Genomic DNA, 20,053 nt, shown 5'->3' with positions numbered 1-20,053 from the left:
CAACAGTTACAACAGTAAGAACAGTGACAACGGTGACATCAGTGACAACAGTGACAACAAAGACAACGGTGACAATAGTGACAGCAGTGATATCAGTGACCACTGTGACAACGTTGACAACGGTGCACCAGTGACAAGAGTGACAACAGTGACAACAGTGACAACAATAACAACAGTGAAAACAATAAAAACAGTCACAACATTGACAACAGTAACAACAGTGGCCACAGTGACAACAGTTACAATGGCGACAATGGTGACAACAGTGAAATCAATGACAACAATGACCACAGTGACAACGGTGCAACAGTGACAACAGTGACAACAGCGACAACGGTGACAACAGTGACAACGGTGACAAGGGTGACAACAGTGACAAAGGTGACAATGGTGACAACAGTGACAACCGTGACAACAGTGACAACGGTGAAAACGGTGACAAAAGTAACAACAGTGACAATGGTGACAACGGTGACAACAGTGACAACAGTGGCAATAGTGACATGGGTGACAACAGTGACAATGATGACATCGGTGAAACAACGAACAACAGTGACAACGGTGACAATGGTGACACAGTGACAACAGTGACAACAGTGGCAACAGTGACAACGGTGACCACAGTCACATCAGTGACAACAATCACAACACTGACAACAGTGCAACAGTGACAACAGTAAGAACAGTGACAACGGTGACAACACTGTTAACACTGACAATGGTGACAACGGTGCCAACGGTGACCACAGTGACAAGAGTGACAACGACGACAACGGTGACAACAGTGACAACGGTGACAACGCTGACAACGCTGACAACGGTGACAACAGTGGCAATGGTGACATGGGTGACTACAGTGACATCGTTGACAAGAGTGACAACAGTGACAACAGTGACAACAGGGACAACAGGGACATTGGTGACAACGGTGACAACAGTGACAACAGTTACAACAGTAAGAACAGTGACAATGGTGACAACAGTTACAACAGTGACAACAGTGACAACGGTGACAATAGTGACAACAGTAACATCAGTGACCACTGTGAGAACGTTGAGAACGGTGCAACAGTGACAACAGTGACAACAGTGACAACAATGACAACGGTCAAAACAGTGACAACATTGACAACAGTAACAACAGTGGCCACAGTGACAACAGTTACAACGGCGAAAACGGTGACAACACTGACATCAATGACAACAATGACCACAGTGACAATGGTGCAACAGTGACAACAGTGATAACAGTGACAACGGTGACAACAGTGACAACGGTGACAAGGGTGACAACAGTGACAATGGTGACAACAGTGACAAGAGTGATAACAGTGACAAGAGTGACAATGGTGCAACAGTGAGAACAGTGACAACAGTGACAACGGTGACAATGGTGACAACAGTGACAATGGTGACAACAGTGATAACGCTGACAACAGTGACAACAGTGACAATGTGACAATGGTGAGAAAGGTGACAACGGTGACAAGAGTGACAACGGTGCAACTGTGACAACAGTGACAACAGTGTGAACGGTGACAACAGTGACAACGGTGACAAAGGTGATAACGGTGACAAGAGTGACAACAGTGACAACGGTGCAACTGTGACAACAGTGACAACAGTGACAACGGTGACAAGAGTGACAAGAGTGACAACGGTGACAACGGTGACAACGGTGACAATGGCAACAACGGTGACAACGGTGACAACAGTGACAACAACGACAACAGTGACAACAGCAACATCAGTGACCACTGTGACAATGTTGACAACGGTGCAACAGTGACAACAGTGACAACAGTGAGAACAATGACATCAGTGAAAACAACGAAAACAGTGACAACATTGACAACAGTGGCCACAGTGACAACAGTTACAACGGCAAAAACGGTGACCACAGTGACATCAATGACAACAATGACCACAGTGACAACGGTGCAACAGTGACAAAAGTGACAGCAGTGACAACGGTGACAACAGTGACAACCGTGACAATGGTGACAACCGTGACAACAGTGACAACGGTGACAACGGTGACAACGGTGACAACCATGACAACAGTGACAACAGTGACAACGGTGACAACGGTGACAACGGTGACAACGGTGACAAAAGTGACAATGGTGACAACAGTGACAACAGTGACAACAGTGACAACGGTGACAACGGTGACAACGGTGACAACAGTGGCAATAGTGACATGGGTGACAACAGTGACAATGGTGACATTGCTGAAAACAGTGACAACAGTGACAACAGTGACAACAGTGACAACGGTGACAACAGTGACAAGAGTGAGAACGGTGACAACGGTGACAACAGTGACAACGGTGACAACAGTGACAATGGCAACAACGGTGACAACGGTGACAACAGTGACAACAGCAACAACAGTGACAACAGCGACAACAGTGACAATGGTGACAACGGTGACAATGGTGAGAATAGACACAAAAAACATACTTACATACTTTTGCAAAAAAATCAAAGTCCAAGAAAACTCAAATTTTTGACCGAAACGATGGATTAACCCCTTTGCAAAAATTTTAATTTTGCGTTTTTAATAAACAGATATTCTTGTAGTCTTTCAAGCCTTCTTTTTTATGTAGAACGCCAGCAAACACTTTTTCGCGATGTTTTTTTGATAAACACAAAAGATGAAAGAACTTCAACTGTTGGAACAAAATCATGGACTATCCCCTTTGGAACAATCCCAGTTTTGCGTTCTTTTTAAATCCATGTTTGTATTGTCTAGAAAGGCTTGCTTTGTAACGAGAACGTCAGCAAATACTTTTTCTCGGTCTGTTTTGCATAAAACGAAACGTTAACAAAATGGACTAACCCCTTTGGAAAAATGCCAATTTTGTGGGTTATTGAAAGCGATGTTTTTAGTATCTAGAAAAGCTTCTTTGCGATATAAAACGTCGAAAATCCTTTTTTCACGACTTATTTTCACAATCTATTACATGGGAATACAGGGGTTACAAGGGGTTACAAGGCGTGACAGGGAGTTATAAAGGATTTCAGAAACTTTTTTCTAACTAGAACGTTCCCAGATACTTTTTCTTGGTCTATTTTGCGTAAAAATCAAAGTTGAAGAAATCTCCAATTTTTTACCAAAACAATGGACTAACCCCTTTTCAAAAATTCTAATTTTGAGTTTTTAATAAACAGATATTCTTTTACTCTTTGAAGGCTACTTTATTATCTAGAACGGCAGGAAACACGTTTTCTCGATCTATTTTTGATAAACACAAAAGATGAAAAAAAATTCAACTTTTTAATGTAATAGATCGTGAAAATAAATCGTGAAAAAACGATTTTCGACGTTTTATATAGCAAACAAGCCTTTTGGTGACATTGTAAAGCATTTATGAAGGGGAGGGGAGAGGTATACATATACAATGCTTGATGGTAAAATTTAATCCTCAAAGACAAGGGGCAGGATTTATAGGGGGAGGAGAGACCGAGGCATACTCTGAATGGCGTAATTTAAACCTCAAACTGGACAAAATTTTTATATTGTATGTTCATAACTCGCCTTGTTTCCCCAGCAAAAGTTTGCATAATATTTTGCATAGGCATTTTTAACCCTTTAAGCCCTAAGAGTGATCAGCGTCAAATTTCACCTTGTAATATCACTGCTTTATAAAACAGAATGGTCATGAGAATTAAAGACATGATAACACAAGATGGATCTTATTGATACTTCAACAAATTCTCACCACTACTTTTATTGAAAACGTATAGGGATAACAAATGAAAATTTGAATTTTGATCTTAGGGTTTAAAAGGTTAATACCCAAAGGAGAAGGTCCATATTAGTGTTCTTCAATGCCCTCATTTACGCCCCAAATTCTCGCTGAATCCCGTAATGCCGATGGTTAGTTTGGGCATCCCGCATTACCTGCATACTTTAATCCCGAATCTCGTCCTAATTTTGTTTGAAAATCCCGAATCCCGGCCTTGAACTAAGGCGAATCCCGCATCCCGAGCTCCAAATAAGGAAAATCCCGCATTCCGCACCCGGAAAAACCATTTGGGGTCCCCCAGGAGAAACAGGAAGCGATGGGTGTTGTGGGTAATGTGAAACTGGGTGTATATATACTCTACAGGCATACTAGCTAAAGGCAGTAATGAACAGACATGAAGCCGAAGAGCCCTGGACAAAGATAGGGACTTTAAGCAAAGACTACGGAAGGTTCTAGTACGGTGACCGGAAGTGATTTTTTTTCGCCACCCGTCGACGCCTCAAGTCAGCGACGGCTATAGCGGTGAAAACGTCGCTGAAAGGTGTATTCCTGTTCTTTTATTCTTTATCGCGATTATTCCAACTCGCTTACTCTGTCAAATGTTGGCGAACCCTTCATGAGGGTAAAGCCGTGCAGTGACCCCCACGGAAAGGAAATGTAAAAAAAAAACATTTGTAAAAAAGGGCGATTCATGGGCAAATTCAGGGCTTGCTTCTGTTTTATCAGTCTTATTCACACCACTTGGTGAGATGATATCCATTATGAAATCCTCTTTCTCGTCAACTGTATTTTGCGTATTTGGCTGTATTTTCACTTGGGTGTCATGCCTGACACCGAAATTTGAGGCTCATGATCGAAAAATGAACCTTTGATTCAGAAAATTCCAAGGATCTGGGGCACCCAACGGCAATTTTCGGGAAAATATCTGTTCGGAAGACGATTTGAGAACTAGAATTTTCGGAACATTTGTTGTAAAATTTCTTGCTTGCCTGCCTCTCCTAGGATTTTCGAACATTTACAAAATGGTATAATTACCCATTTTAAACGGATATTTACCCTAAAAAAGGCCACCTAGAATTTTCGGAAGCCTTTTCCTGGCTGAAATTTTCGAAAAGGTAAGTTTTGATCCCTATAATTTTCGGATCACTAGACTTTCAGCTAGGAAATCCGAACAGATGAAAAGTTTTTAGGGGATAAAAATATGCCTATATCTACCGTTTAAAAACTAAAATACGTTCAACAATGCTATGTTAAGTGGTTTTGAACTATATCCTCGTTGGGTGCCCCTGAGGGATGACTAAAAAAGGATAAAATGCGTATATCTGCGATTCTGTTTCAAATATACACTGGCGTTCTAAGCACGTAAAATGCAACTGCGTACTAGACAGTACGGCCCGCCATGATCTTCTACATGTACGTATTCGGGAAGCGCAGTACGGTCAGTAAGTTTTTAAATTAGCAAATCAACAATTTTGCGCGTTCTCCTATTGTGTTAGTCAACATTTCTTTGTGACCATTGCACGGCCACGACGTGAAAATGCCTAACTTCACGTTTTATTGATGCCTGAAGTAAACAAACGAAGACGAACTTTTTTCCTCTATGAGTTTGCCTACATTTGACAAAATAACCGACTAGTAATAATCGCGAAAAAGAATGAAAAAATGGGAATTAACGTTTTGACCGCTATTTGAAGTTGAGGCCTTGACGCGTGGCGGGAAAAAATACTTCCGGTCACTGTACTAGAACCTTCCGTATGATCCCGTAGTTGTCGCCTTAAGTCCCTATTTAGAGGATAAAGACCTTGAAAACTGATTAACAGATTAACACTCACCCTGTATAAAGACATGGATTATGCTGATCAATATCAAAGTTCCTTTCGTGTTCATTTTTCTTGCAGTTAATCAACTGCAAAGTGAAGAAGAAACGCGTCTGTTATACAGATACAAGCCAGATACAAATAACTCCAAAATATTTTAGTTTTAGTTTCCTTGTCACCTCTTTAGCTCGGCATATTTTTCAGTCGAATATGGGGCCACAAGTTCTTCTATCTATCTAGTTTCGTTATAGCTTGATTACTGTTATCAAATTGCGTGTCGAAAGGCGTTTCCACAAACATTCTCTACATGCTCGATTACCAACAGAAACTCAACATTAATTCTAAAAGGATTTTCTAATTCAAAAAGTCCCTCGTGAAAGGGGATCATCGATTACAAAAAACTCACTTCCGATATTTATCGATCGATAGTGGTCAAATGTTTCTGTGTGTGATTTTTAAAATTTTTACTTGAATTAAACTAGTTTTTTTGTGTGTGCGCATGGTTTTTAGCTGCACATGTGGCTCGACGTTTTCATCGAGGATGAAAATTATGGATTGGCCCGGTTCAATTCAGTGTCAGTCGGATGCCATTTTAAAATCAAACAGGGTTCAGCTAATGCTAAGAGATTCTAGGATCAGTCCTTTGAATCGGCAGAAACTTAACCCCGAAAGCGACAATGGAGTCATTCAGGGAGTTCTAACTTTTGAGTCAGCGGATAAAATTAAGATTATTACGGGTCAAACGAAACCTCTAAAACCGTATTTCACAAAGTATCATTTATTTTTCAAGTTTCACAGATGGATTAACTACTTTCATAGCTGCTTTATCAATCAATTTATCACGGAAAGATAAAACAAACTAAAAATGGCTAAGAATGATCGGAACGTCAAAGCAAATTGATTGCAGTATCCATGTCCGGTCCGGATGACCTTTCCTTTCAAATGACAAATTCATCTTACAAGTTCTATCATGTGCTTTGAGTTTGAAGTTTGAAAAATGTTAGTGGATGCAACATGTGAGTAAATATGCCCGTGCTAATGAAAACCACATATATAAACACGCTTCATGTTGAAAAATACTTAAAAAAAAAAAACAAACTACACAAGCCTCGACAATAGAAGATTAAATTATCAACTCATTCAAATAAGAGATGTCACTGGAGAAAAATTCGAGAAAAATTCGACAAAAAGTGACAAAAAGTCGTAAATTGGGTGCCAAACGCAAAAGTTCCACGGGAAAATCCTTCTCTTTTACATAGCGTATAGTTTTGTAATTTAGAGCCATCTCAACTTGCATGTATAACATACTAAGCAGTTCCACGGGAAAGCACTACTCAGTGGCTTTTATTTAAGTGGTCACACTTTAGGATTTCATCCACAAACTCAAAAGTTAGAACCACCTTGTACAGCATAATAAACAGCACCACGGGAAAGTATTGCACGGTAGCTTTCATTTGAATGGTCACACTTTAAATTTCACAAACACAAATTAAAAGCTACATTAATCCACCGTAGTTTTCTTTTGGGGGGTTAAAAGCTACGTTTATTTACATTGCCAAAGACTTGCATTTCTTGTTACGTGAAATCTGTTAGCAAATTGACAATAAAAATGTGTTTTAAACACATCCGGCAAGGAGATATGGTAGATATTTGTACTGTTATGTTTTTCTTAATTGATTAAAGCAAGGTGTAAATCGATTCCCCTCAAACTAACAACTTCTTATATAGAGTTCGGGCCGCTTTTCATATCAGTTGCTGAAAGATCGTATCTTTATTATCAAATTTCTCCGAGTGCTTTTTGCCTAAAGCAAAGAGCGAACCAGTAAAGGGTTGTTTATATTGGTTTCATGTGTTTTCTATGCACGTTGATCAAACTGAACATGACCAGAAGGCGGATGAAGAAACTTATGAAAAGAGTCTGCGTGATTGTAAGTGTGGGAATTGTCTTTGCACAAGCAGTTTTTGTATTTTTCAACCTACGGGCGAATTCACGACACATTTCACAACATTTCGCCGCTTTAAACACGAAAGAGGAAGTCTCTCGCGTAATCATGACAACAGAGCAAGGTCTTAGACAAGCAAAACACTTTCCCAGTTCACACCAGGAAAAAATTGCCACCGAAGTTTTAGAGCCAGTGGCGATGGAGGAGAATTTATTCCCAGTACAAAAAACAACTTACGAAGAATGTTTGCTGAAGGCTGACGACGAGAAGTTACAATTTCACGAGCTCGTAACAGGAAGCGTGATTTATTCAGCATTTCTGGACTTCAGGTTCAAGCAACAAGCTTTCGTTCGTCTGATTTCATTTTTGCCAGCTTATGGTGAGATTCCAGAAATGTACTGCCATTTCATGGACTTAAACACGTACGAGTTCTTTAGCAGTGTCGTAGAAGTTGAAGAATTCGAAAATAACCATGGCGAATACTTCTATCACGGATTTATATCATCGTGCGAGCTCCCAGAGGAAATCGACAGTTATACACTGTGTTCGGTTAACATTTCCCTTGATCCCGAATCACACAGGCAAACGTCTGAAAACACCAAACAGATTCCGTTACATCTAGTCGACCGCAGGCTAAAAATCGAACCTTACAGCCTTTGCGTTCCGCCAATAGGTGGTGATATTCCCGCGGTAAGGCTCGTGGAGTTCATAGAACTGTCCCAGATTTTGGGCGTGTCCCATATCACGTTTTATAACTCAAAAGTTGAAGAAAAGACTCTTAAAATTCTGCGATATTACAAACAGAAAGGATTAGTAACTATCTTGCCATGGAAAATACAAGAGTACATATCTTTAAACACTGAAGATAACGGGAAAACCCTGGCGCTTAACGACTGCATGTATAGAAACTTGGAGCGGTTTGATTATGTAGGTTTTAACAACCTTGACGAATTCATTGTTCCTTTTAAATACCGGAAAACTCCCGAAATGTTTCAAAATTTAGGTGACGAGGACACGGCAGGCTACTGTTTTCAAATCTTTACTTTTGACACAAGTAAATCTGCAACTAACAATTCAAAACTTCAGCTGAAACTTCAACTTCTTACGCAAACATTCAATTTCAAGGCTTCTTCTCGTACATTTGGACAATCTAGATGTGTTGTTTCGCCCACGAAAGCTTTTTATATAGACTTAAATGCTATCATAAATCCATCAGAAACGTACTACACAACATTTCATGTTGAACCAAACATCGGTTCTGTGCTTCGTTACGGTGAATGCATCGGCGGGGATGCAAGCTGCGAGAGCTCGCACCAGGATCTTACCATGGTCAAATATCGGGATGAGTTGAAAACGAGATTTAATTTGACTATGGGTGATTTGAAACGTCATGGTTTACTATGAGGTGACATCTTAACAAGAGTTGAGATGAAATATAACCAGAGAAACTTCAATTTATTGTCCTCAGCCTTATTGATCAGTAGGTAACTGTGATGGAGTGTGGTCGTTTCACGAGGTAAACGCGAGCCACCCTCTAGTCGAGCCTAAATCCCGGTAGAGAGGGGATACTTCCTATTCTGCATCAGTCAATTCCAGCTGCGCCCCCCCCCCCCCCCCCCCCCAAGCTACTGCGGGGCATTTGCCCGCCTTTTCAGTCCCGGGGGTGGGGCATTTTCAAATTTTGCGCTGCCAGGGGGCCGGGCATTTGCCATCCCCGGGGCTATTCCCGAGCTTTTGACACGAACGCGGTTTCCTATCAGAATATAACTACACAGAGGATATTACTGGAAAAAAAGCAGATTAGCTCATCTGTCAAGGACAGGAGGTTGTAAAGGCACGTTCTCGATTTTATGCATGCATTTCTTCATTGCTTATCAAGCCAGAATTGCATAGCGAAACTCGGGAGCTATCGACGTGAATCAACGTTTTTTGGCTAGTGAATCAAATTTCTGTTGATATTATTTGAAGAACATCCTTTCATATTTATAACCTATTCGTAACTTATAACTTTACGGCACTCTATTAATTTTCATTTTATATCAATACTAAAACCATAAACTGGTGCATGTCGTCGCGGCGGACGTCGCGGCGTGAAGTCTTAATTCTAATCTAAGCGCTATTACAAAGGAAGACGTTACTTAAAACAAAAAATCGCATATTAAAATGTTTAAAACGGCAGTATTCGACTGTGCAATCAATGAAAAATGTTGCAGTGTTGACGGAGGACGGGGCATTTGCCCTCTTTTTTCGTCCCCACCCCGGGGGATTTGACAGCTCAATAGTCCCCACCCACGGGAATTTACCATCCTAGGGGTCAGCCGGGGGGGGGGGGGGGGGGCTGGGCGCAGATGGAATTGAATGATGCATTATTATTCCACTAATATGTCATTTTACCATATAAGGTCAAGAGAACGCGCAAATATGAGGCCGTAATACACTGTAGTGTCCTGTGGTTTACAACAGGGTGAATGCCGGCGGATACACAAGGAGCAACTATGGCTGAACTGGACGAACCGGTGGACGGAAATAAAATTGAAAATAGAAGACAAAATAAAATTTTGTTTTTTTTGGTGGTGGAATAACAAACCTCTTATTCGATGGTTTGCCATATCAGAACATTTTGCTCATTGATCGTAATTTATTTTACGCAACTCGCAGCTCGCACGTATTGGACGTATTATATGCTAAACCATCGAATAAGGTGTATGCAATAGGCTAATGGGGATGTGCAGCTGGATGGGGTCACATTTTCGCGGCTGGATTGACCATAATGGGGTTGCATTTTCATTGGATTTACTAGAATGGGATCGCTTTTTGTCGGGATTTGAGGGATCAGAAAATTCAGGTAGGGAGGGATTTGAGGGGTCGCCTTTTTACGGATGGATTGACTATAACAGGGTTGCATTTTCATTGGAGTTGCTACAATGGAATCGCACATCAGTCGGGATTTGGGGCATCAGAAAAGTCACGTAGGTATGGATTTAAAAATGGCAAGATTTTTACTTAATCAAGTTTAACCAATGTGTCAGTTCATTTCAGGGTGACCTAGTTAAAAGGCTTTATAAGGTAGATGTACAAACAGAAAGTTACTAAGTTGAGATCGCAAAAATTACATTTTCCCAAAAGTGACTAAGATGGGGTCTACAACTGGCCACACAATAGACTATAATAGGGTAGGGGCTCTGAGAGGCGAGCGGCACATACCCAGCAAGAATTAACCCAAGTAACCCCCCCCCCACTCCCCCCGGCCCAATTTTTTTTTCTTTTTCCATTTTTTGAGTTTCATGGTCACAGAAAAGCAATATTATTGACGGTTTGTAGAAATAATTTGACAGGAAATATGTAATGGTATGATACGTAATTAGCCGCTATGTGACCAAGGAAAAAGTTTTTTGAACAAAAGAGCTTGATTGCGTCATAAGCTGTTGTCACACTAGGTAACCCAGGCTCTTTGATGGTACCACGCTACGGTTCCCGTAAATTTATAGTGTTTGCATGGGGTAAAAATACGATCCTAAAATTTGTAGGAAATACTAAATAAAGGTCAATGAAACTTCCTCTGCAGTTAGTTGTTGTTGTCCTGAATGCTCAAAGGAATTTTCGTGATACTTTGCTCAAATTCACCCTCCATGTGAGGGTGAATTTGACCAAATTAACAACAACAACAACTATCTGCACATTAAGTTTCAGTGACCTTTATTTGGTATTCCTAGAAAATTTAAGGATCGTATTTTTTCCCCATACAAACACTGTAATTTTACTGGAACCGTACCGTAGTACTATCACAGAGAGCCTGGGTTACCTGCTGTCACACCTGCTTCTCGTTAACAACAGATCATGAGGTGATCAAACTTTTGTGGTGAAGAACTGAGAGAAAATAACAACTGTGCACGGCTTCTCCCTTCGAGTTTGAGACCCCATATTAGAATTTGTTACAGTCAGCTTAAAGTGAAGGTTGTAGCCAGAATTTGAGACTGAAAATTTATAATTAAACAACAGCAAGAGACCATTCTTTCTCAGCTCTCTTGTGGACATAACAAAAGTTAACAAGTTAACAAGTTATCAATACTTGCGATGAGAACCTTATAATGTCTGTGGGCAACCAGGAGGCTGGGTTGGGGGGGGGGGGGGGAGGGGAATTAGCATCATTTTATATAGGAGTAGCCTGCAAAGCAAGTGTATTTTGCAGTGCAAATGATTTGGATGTTGAACTGACAGAGATTTGCGGTGAGTCAAAAAACAATTCCAAGGGAGAGGTTGATGGGTCAAAATAGGGGAGGGGAGGGAAAAAACAATCAATATGCAGACCAGTTTAATGACCCCTAAATGTGAGACTAGTGGCAAAAGTAAGATTTGCTCAGTCAAATTTTGGAACACTCCATTGCATTATACAATCTGCCTGCTAAAAAGAAGAAAAACCTCTAATTCTCTCCGGCAAACCCTAAGGTCACACTTCACACTACTGTACCAAGAGCTTATGGGTCATGTTTGGCCTGTCAACACTTATATTTCCATCAATGTTGGAGTAAACTTGTGGCTTCAGGAAAAATAAATGAACTCAATTTTCATTGGCTGCGAATGCATTTCCGGAAATGCAGTCAGTTGCAACTAATTAGGGGGGCATTCGGCAATTTCATAGACTCTTCTGGCAGGCATTTTTTCCTCTTTTTCCCAACCCTCATCCTTGCCTACCCCTCCTCCCTTAGTTTTCCAGTGGCTTTTAGGATGGCGGCTGAGATCAATGGTCCTCTGGGTTGCACTTTTATTAAAAAAATGCCTGCTCTGCGGGCTAATACAGAATACTCAGCCCTGAAGTCCAACCCCTAAACCTATTACATTCTTTCTTTTTAATAAGAATATTGAAACTGAAATTTGCAAAATTATAAGAATATTTTAAGAGATGAGATTTTGAAAAGGATATAATTTTGTGTGCTGAAAATCTGAATTATATGTTTTTAACTTAACTGTATATAATTTATATTGCTCCCTCTCAAAGGCATAACTACCCAATGAAACGAAGAAACCTGTACTAGCTACATGTACATGTATAGCCAAATGTTAAATGCTAATGACAGTGCCGTCCATGAAAAATGGGCTAAGTTCCAAACAAAAACACAAAAAAAACTCAGAATTTGATTTGGTGACCCATACAGGAGATTAGAAGATTTTTACCATTATTCTGGGATAAACTGGGGGATTTGGTATATTTGAGTGTAAAATTTGTTGAATAAGGAAAATAATCTTTGCTTTAACAGTTCCACACAAACATTAAAAGAATAACGTTGCTTCATGATGGAGTGTATAGTCCATCAACTGCTCTTAACGATCCGTAACAGTGCAGCAGTATTGGACATGACTGTTCTTTGAACGAGCCAAATAGCCCATTTTACAGTTACAGGTAGAAACAAGGCTGGAGTTGACCTTGTTTTGATTCAACCCTTTTTGCTTTTTTTATGTAAATCATGTTGTTCTTACGCTAACTAGTGTTTTTCAAGAATAATTCTCATTATTAAAGGGAAGAGGTTTGTATCAAAACAAGGTCAACCTCAGCCTCACGTACATCCAAAGTCCTTGAATACTAAGTCCACAACTTTAAAATGGTCTATTATCCATATCTATATGGATATAATATAAATATAACTAAAATAGACATTTATATCGTTGATGAAAGCAATAAAGGAACGGTTATTTATTTAAAAGATCAGCACTTTGAAAGAAACCAAACCTTTTGAAGGTAGAGACTAGACTGAGATAATTCAAGCTGGGCAGATTTGAAATATTATTGTACACGTTATCAATTTTCAAACAAACTGTAGTCTCGTTTTTAGCAAATGAAAAAAAACTGAACTTTTTTGTCAATGTCGTAAGCTATCTTTTGGCAAAGTTGCGGTTGTGGGTATAAACTATCCCTTTCAGCTTAAATGAAGCGATCAATCTATCGATCCATGCATGGCATGGCGAATAAGAAGTTTTGATCCACAAAAAGATTGAAAGAAAAAACTTACCGTCCTTAGGAATAAATTTGTTCAGTCAGGTGCATTATCCCCACAAGGAAACGATTCAATCCATCTTGTATTGCCAGGGAGCAAGTTCTATTGTCAGGAATGCCTGAAAGAGACTTCCCGCAAATTTTCCTCAAACAGTAAAAAAGGCCAGGCGTTCCTCGCTAGTCATTAGACTCCTCATTCAATCGCCTTTCTCTATAGCGGTGCATATAGTCTGACATACATGAAGTACTTACCCATATTATGAAAACGAGACAAACAGGCTAATTAGGGTATATTTTGTTGGTAGTGGTGCTGTTTTCATAGTGCAGTTATTTTGGCCGAAAGGTGGAATAAACATGATTAAAAGAAGATCTGGCAATGAATTGACGCAAGAGAGTTGGAATAAGGTTCTTGCAATCAGGCATTCTTTTTTTTTTCTTTTTTGCCTCCCAACAGAAAAGGAGTGGACTGACTGATTGCAAGGTTACTTAATAGTCGAAAAGAGACGCAAGATTTTTTAGCCAATCAGAGAGAAAGAAAAAACTGTCAAAAGACCACTGCCATATTGTTGTTTTTGGAGGCAGTCATTTATCCTGCATTACCCTTGATGTTACGCTATCATATTAGAGAGAATAAAAGAAAAAGCAAACTCCTTTTTTCTCCCAGAACTATGGTGCTTTGTCAAAGCCAAATTACTCTCCATTTTCCCATCCTTGATTAGAGGGAGAGGGGGAAGGGTGGGCTCAATTTTCTGTCCACAGTGGAACCTCTCATTTGGGACAGCTCCATTCGAAGGACACAAATTTGGTCCTGGAAAAATGTTCACATAGTCTTTGTATTTGTTGTACTCTATTGAAGGGACTCCTTTATTCAGGAGAAAGGGACACTTTTTCTGGGTCCCCAAACTTGGCTTTAACCTCCATCCAGGGGACACCTTATCACTCAAAAAGTGACTGAGTCCCCAAAAATGGTTAATAAGTTTAAGAATTCCCCTTGTCACAATGGTGACAGCTTTCAAACCATGAACTATCCCACCTAAATGGATGTACTGCACTTGCGAGAATTCAACACACAACATCGCAAAGATGAGTTAATCATGATTGTTTATGCATTATGTAGATGCTTGCATCAGATTCCAAGGCAGAATAAAAGAAAAAATATTTTATTTGTTGATTAATAATTAACAAACTGGAGCACAACTTCCAATCAGGGGACACCTCTATTCAGGGGACACTTGACTTGGTCCTGAGGGTGTCCCTTTGGGTTCAATTTAATAATACTTTTACAAGTATAATTTACAAGTGTAGCCATTGTTTTTGGACCCCAGAACAATAGCTACAGTTGTAAATTATACTTGTAAAAGTTTATTAAATTGATCCCTGAATAGAGGTTCTACTGTATTTTATCCAAGACTGTAATTCCAGGTAACAATAAACAAAATTGTGGGGGTTTGGGAGGGGAGTGAGAAGCTCCCAGAATGCAAGAGTTCTGCATGTCAAAGTGAATTGTCCCTTACTGATGCAACAAAAACAGTCGCTTTGGAAAATACTGAAAACAGACCTGCAAAGAACAATAAGCCATAGGATAGACATAGCAAGCAGACTTTATTCACAGAGATGTATCAATACTTGGAAAATTGTACAGACTACTTATAAAACTCGTGCTCTTGTTCATCTTTCTTGACATTGTTTTTGTACCCTTTCTCAAAATCTTTAGCCAGAATGACGTATCGATTTTCCCTGACAGCCTGCATTCCAGCCTAAAAACAAAACAAGGCAGAAAGGAATGTTACTCATCTTATCTTCAAGACAAATAAACAAAGATCAGAACATTGTCAACTACAACATGTAGGAGCAAAGTTGAGAAGGCACAATGAGTAAAACCTCACATAACCTACATTTTAAGTGGAAACAGCTTTGTGTGCATTTCTCAAACAAAGTGCTGCTCTAAATATTTACCTCTTGACAAATGGCATTGATGTCAGCACCACTGATTTTGTCTGGTCTTGCAACATCTGTTATCAAATGAGTTAAGGATATTTTTTTTTGTATGCTGCACTTGACAATTGGTCCAACATCAGCATTTTCAAAAAATAAGCTTCCAGTAACAAGCACAACATGTCTTCCACAGTTGCCACATTTCATATATTACTTTTTTAAAAGTGGCAAAGCGGTACAAGTCTGTGCTTGAAGGCTATGTAAGGCTAGAAAATTATCTTTCTTGAAATCTTTGCAAGACGTTTTCACTCAAAACTTACAGCACCTTTTACACCCACCCTTTAAGACTTAAAATATTAATATACAGTTGAAACCCGCTATTTTGAAGTCCCAAGGGAAATGAAAAAAAGTTCGAAATGGCGGCGTTTCAAAATAACTGGGGAAGCATAAAATTTGTAACAATGAATCATTTTTTAAATAAAATACAGTACAGTATGGAGAAAGACACTGATTGAATAAAAATACAGTAATCCAGATTTCATACATGAGTATTTCAGCCCGAAGAACAGTTCGCTAACAGTGCATTTTGTTTTGTAATTGAATAACAAAGCTGGAATTTCTTAGCGGGACACTGCACGTGAGTCAAGTATTGTTAAGTCATTGATTACGCAACACGAGCTCAAATAAAATGCGATATGTTTCCAGCTGTGCTCTTATGTACGTACTCTGTTTTTGACAAGTTTGAAATAACGGGGTTGATTTAAGGTGCAGGGAACGAAAGATGAGTTTGAAATAGCGGTGAATTCGAAATAACCCAGTTCGAAATAGCTGATAGTAAATAACTGAAAACATGAGGGTAAATCCAAGGGAATTCAATCTTCCTTCAAAATAGTGATTACTTCGAATTAACTCAGTTTGAAATTGCGGAGTTCGACTGTACATGAACATGAAAGTTAACCAAAAAAAACTATGCTTTTGTTGCTGCGTTTACCACATCTCTATTACATGTATCTTGTCTTCACTTCAAGGGAAATTAGTACACCCAAAAAATTTTTCCACGACTTCCTGCTTTCACATCATGAAAGCATGCTCCATTGAAAGAGCTGCTGAGCAAAGTTTTACCCAACGATGACAGAACAAAATAAAGACTCTGTTGTATTCTATTAAAAACGGAAAGGATACAGTCCTCCAGGTCCACTTCCTCTGACAGGTTCATTTTTGCTGTGATTGTAGAGAAGATAAGGCGCTTTTGTCTTCTGTCAGGCATGGGAAACTCAATCTTGCGATCCAGGCGCCCAGGCCGAAGAAGGGCAGGATCAAGAGTGTCATGACGATTTGTTGCCATGATGACCTGATAGTTAATAATAATAATTAGTTACAAATAATATACAGCGATACTGAAACAAGTTTCTGCTGTATAAACAGGAAGAATTATGAAGTTCCGGCAGCCGGCTAAAAAAACAGCTACTTGGCAAAGTAAAAGAGTGAAAGCCTTAAATTGCCTACAAAACTCAATTGGCAAGCCACCTACTTTTACATCCTAGCAGCCTGTCTACTTTAAAACTTTATAAGAACCCTTTGTAAAAGTAACACAATATGAAAACCTTTCAAGAGGAAGGTTATATTTACTGTGAACTTGTGCATTATATTTGGCTTCTGACTTAACCAAAATGGGATTTGTTGTACCTTGTATTTTATTGGGGTTCATTATGTTAGCAGTAAACTTTGTTAAACCTGAGTGGAAAGATCTAATGCAATGGAGGTTACCATCTAAGGAAATAATAATTAAATGTCACTATGTGTACTGTACCTTAACATTAACATTCTGATCAAAGCCATCCATCTGATTTAGCAACTCAAGCAATATTCTTTGTACCTCTCTGTCAGCTAAGGAAACACACAAAAAAACAATACATGTCACTTATTAAATTAAAAATAAACGTTTTTAAATAAGTGTAACATACATGTAAGAACTTCCTATATCCCCAAATACAATTCTGATAATAACAAATGATAATCTAGAGATTTCAACTTTTTTTTAAAAGTCTTATACAAGTTTCAATCAACCTCCCTTACCTCATCTGAAAAATGGTTGCACAGTTTTGACAGGCTGTAAAAAGGAAGTCATAATGCTTTACATTTAAATGATTATGACCAGTGTGCAGAAAAACTTGTGTCTGTTGTGTCTAAACTGAGTGGACATTGCCATTGGATTAGTGAATTCTGTTCTTAACTTGCTGACAGACAAGTGAAGTTTTGTAGGGAATTCAAATTACAAAAGAACTGTAATCAATCCTGCTCATAAAAATTTTTTCAGCTTAGTTGATTGACTTTTGAGCTACATGTAGTGCATGCTAGATACAGCTTACCCGAAAGGCAGTGACTTTCTTTTCACCCTGATGACACAGTTTAAATATAATGCATTTAGTGACAAGCTAATGATATCAATTTTCTCACCTCCCGTCTGGGCATCAAATCTCTTGGTAGCGATTGCATCAATCTCATCAATGAATATTATAGCTGGAGCATTTTCTTTAGCTAAACGGAACACATCACGGACCATTCTTGGCCCTTCACCAAGATACTTTTGAACAAACTCTGAACCAACAACACGAATAAAAGCAGCTGTGGTGTGATGGGCCACTGCTTTTGCTAACATGGTCTTGCCGCATCCTGGAGGACCGTACATCAATACACCCCTTGGAGGGTCAATTCCAATTTGCTTGTAAAGCTCGAAATGTGTCAGCGGAAGTTCAACCGCTTCTCGCATTTCCTGCTTTTGAATGTCCATCCCACCTATGTCTGAGTAAGCGACATTTGGTTTTTCATCAGCAGTTAACATGGCTATACTACTGTCTGCTTCAGGGGGAAGGACATCAACAAGAGCATTAGAGTGCTTGTGAAGAGCTACAGAGGCACTTGGTTTCAGCAGCTCTCGATCAATTGTGCTGAGAATGCGAATATAGTAATTGGAACCTGGAGGGAAACAATAACAAAAGATTAATAACTAATGTGAAATAATCCACTTACAGAGAAACCTACTCTATGTTCCATGGAGAAGTAAACTTTAAAAGTTGAATATTTTAAAGTTGAGTTCATTATTTGTTTCAATTCTTCAGCTATAGACAAAGACATTTAAACCAAAATTGAACTCAATATTGGATTACATGTAGTTCAAATTTTATTTTTCTTGGAATGTTTTAGAAGGTTTCACTGTAAGTAAGGCTATAGTAATTCAGAGTAAAACACCCAAAACTCAATCACAGCTTTCTCAGATAATGAAGACAATTTCAACATTGCCATTCACCTGGAGTTAGAGAAGCTAGTGTTATGTATGTTTGCGCTTTGGTTAAAACTTTTCATTTTCAAAGACGGATATGGAGGTTTGGAATTAGTTAACTTCTTACCTGTAGTAGAACCAACAATTCCTGTGTTTTGATCAACAGCCTCAAGAAACTGACCGATAACCAAAGGAACAGACTGGATTCTTTTTACTTCTTCTTGTGCATGTAGTAACTCTTTTTTAAGATTCTTCTGCTCATCCTTTATGTATTCTTCCTGGACTTTTAAAAATTCAAGTTGGGCCTGAAGTTTCTTGTATTTTGTGTACAGGTCATCTACATCTGGGTCGACAGAAGACAGTGAACTACTTGCCGCAGTAGTTGGTCTGCTTGAATCCTGAACAGAACATTTCAAAAGTATTTCAAAACCGACTTGCACACTTGGACAAACAAGAACCAGTGTTCTAAACATATCTTTTTACAACATTGACTTTGGGTGACCTAACTAATTTTTGTCAGACATAAAAATTAATTATAAATTAAAACGATAAACTCTGAAGACTCTAAGCGTTTAAATCAAGCGTTCGGAATTTGGCTGGATTTCAATAACGAATCTACAGAATCTTTTTGTACAACGACAACAAGCAACGTGACAAAGCACCTTTTACCACTCAATGACAAAACATAGTAGAAAGGAAAAACTCAAATTTTAACGATAGTTCCATCGAAATTATCCTAGGTCTCCCTAAAACTACTACTTAGCTCTCAAAGTACGTGAATAAATTTACTATAACTTCACATATCAAAGCAAAAAGGAAAGAAAACCAAACTAACCTGACTCTGTACAGAGATACCTATTTCCTCCATTTTGGATTTTTTTCCACGGCTCGGAAGTTCCCGGATGAAAAACCGCTGTCAAGAAAAATTGCGGTAGTACTCGACATTTTCGTACCCAGATTATCCTCGGTCTCATTTGGAGGTATCCGATACGGCAGGGCAATAATAGAGTACTAAAGTGTGACGTCATAAAAATGAAATTTCTGAAATTATGGGATTTGTCAGGATATTCTGAAAGAAAAATGTCCAAGAGGCCTAGTTGCCAAAAACGAACATTTGGGGGCAAATTGTCTCTGAGATCGTAGCCCAGTTATGCTTACAAAATTCCATACAAACCCTTCTAAATTTTTTTTGGGTCGACCCAAAAAAAAATTAGAAGGGTTTGTATGGAGTTTTCTGAGTATAACTGGGCTACGATCTCAGAGACAACTTGCCCCGAAAAGCTCATTTTTGGCAAGTAGGCCTCTTGGACATTGTTCTTTCAGAATATCCTGAC

General features: G+C 39.1%; 3 protein-coding genes across 3 annotated transcripts in view; 1 reads left to right on the top strand and 2 right to left on the bottom strand.

Moving 5' to 3' along the window:
* The window catches only part of LOC140950148 (alpha-(1,3)-fucosyltransferase 11-like), a 40,638-nt gene extending 26,985 nt beyond the window's left edge, over window positions 1-13,653 (bottom strand). Inside the window, exons 1-2 of the mRNA XM_073399334.1 lie at window positions 13,521-13,653; window positions 5,588-5,661 (exon numbers count right to left, since the gene is read on the bottom strand). Of these exons, the coding sequence (XP_073255435.1) occupies window positions 5,588-5,642 (55 nt within the window). The 5' untranslated portion in view covers window positions 5,643-5,661; window positions 13,521-13,653. The remainder of the gene's footprint in view (window positions 1-5,587; window positions 5,662-13,520) is intronic.
* Window positions 7,348-8,944, top strand: LOC140951111 (beta-1,4-galactosyltransferase galt-1-like). Its single transcript, XM_073400328.1, has one exon. It carries the CDS (start codon window positions 7,420-7,422, stop codon window positions 8,917-8,919), a length of 1,500 nt encoding a protein of 499 aa, XP_073256429.1. The 5' UTR covers window positions 7,348-7,419; the 3' UTR covers window positions 8,920-8,944.
* Window positions 13,654-15,087: 1,434 nt separating the features above from the next.
* Window positions 15,088-19,618, bottom strand: LOC140950236 (26S proteasome regulatory subunit 6B). Its single transcript, XM_073399440.1, has 7 exons — window positions 19,555-19,618; window positions 18,847-19,117; window positions 17,897-18,415; window positions 17,250-17,326; window positions 16,622-16,790; window positions 15,461-15,516; window positions 15,088-15,261 (listed from the first exon to the last, which is right to left on the bottom strand). The coding sequence occupies exons 1-7, from the start codon at window positions 19,585-19,587 to the stop codon at window positions 15,148-15,150; spliced, it is 1,239 nt and encodes a 412-aa protein (XP_073255541.1). The 5' UTR covers window positions 19,588-19,618; the 3' UTR covers window positions 15,088-15,147.
* Window positions 19,619-20,053: the final 435 nt, after the last annotated feature.

This window comes from Porites lutea, chromosome 10, assembly GCF_958299795.1.
Source record: "Porites lutea chromosome 10, jaPorLute2.1, whole genome shotgun sequence".
In the NCBI taxonomy this organism is placed as follows: domain Eukaryota; kingdom Metazoa; phylum Cnidaria; class Anthozoa; order Scleractinia; family Poritidae; genus Porites; species Porites lutea.
The sequence above is the reverse complement of the archived record's forward strand: the minus strand, read 5'-3'. Positions and strand labels throughout refer to the sequence as shown.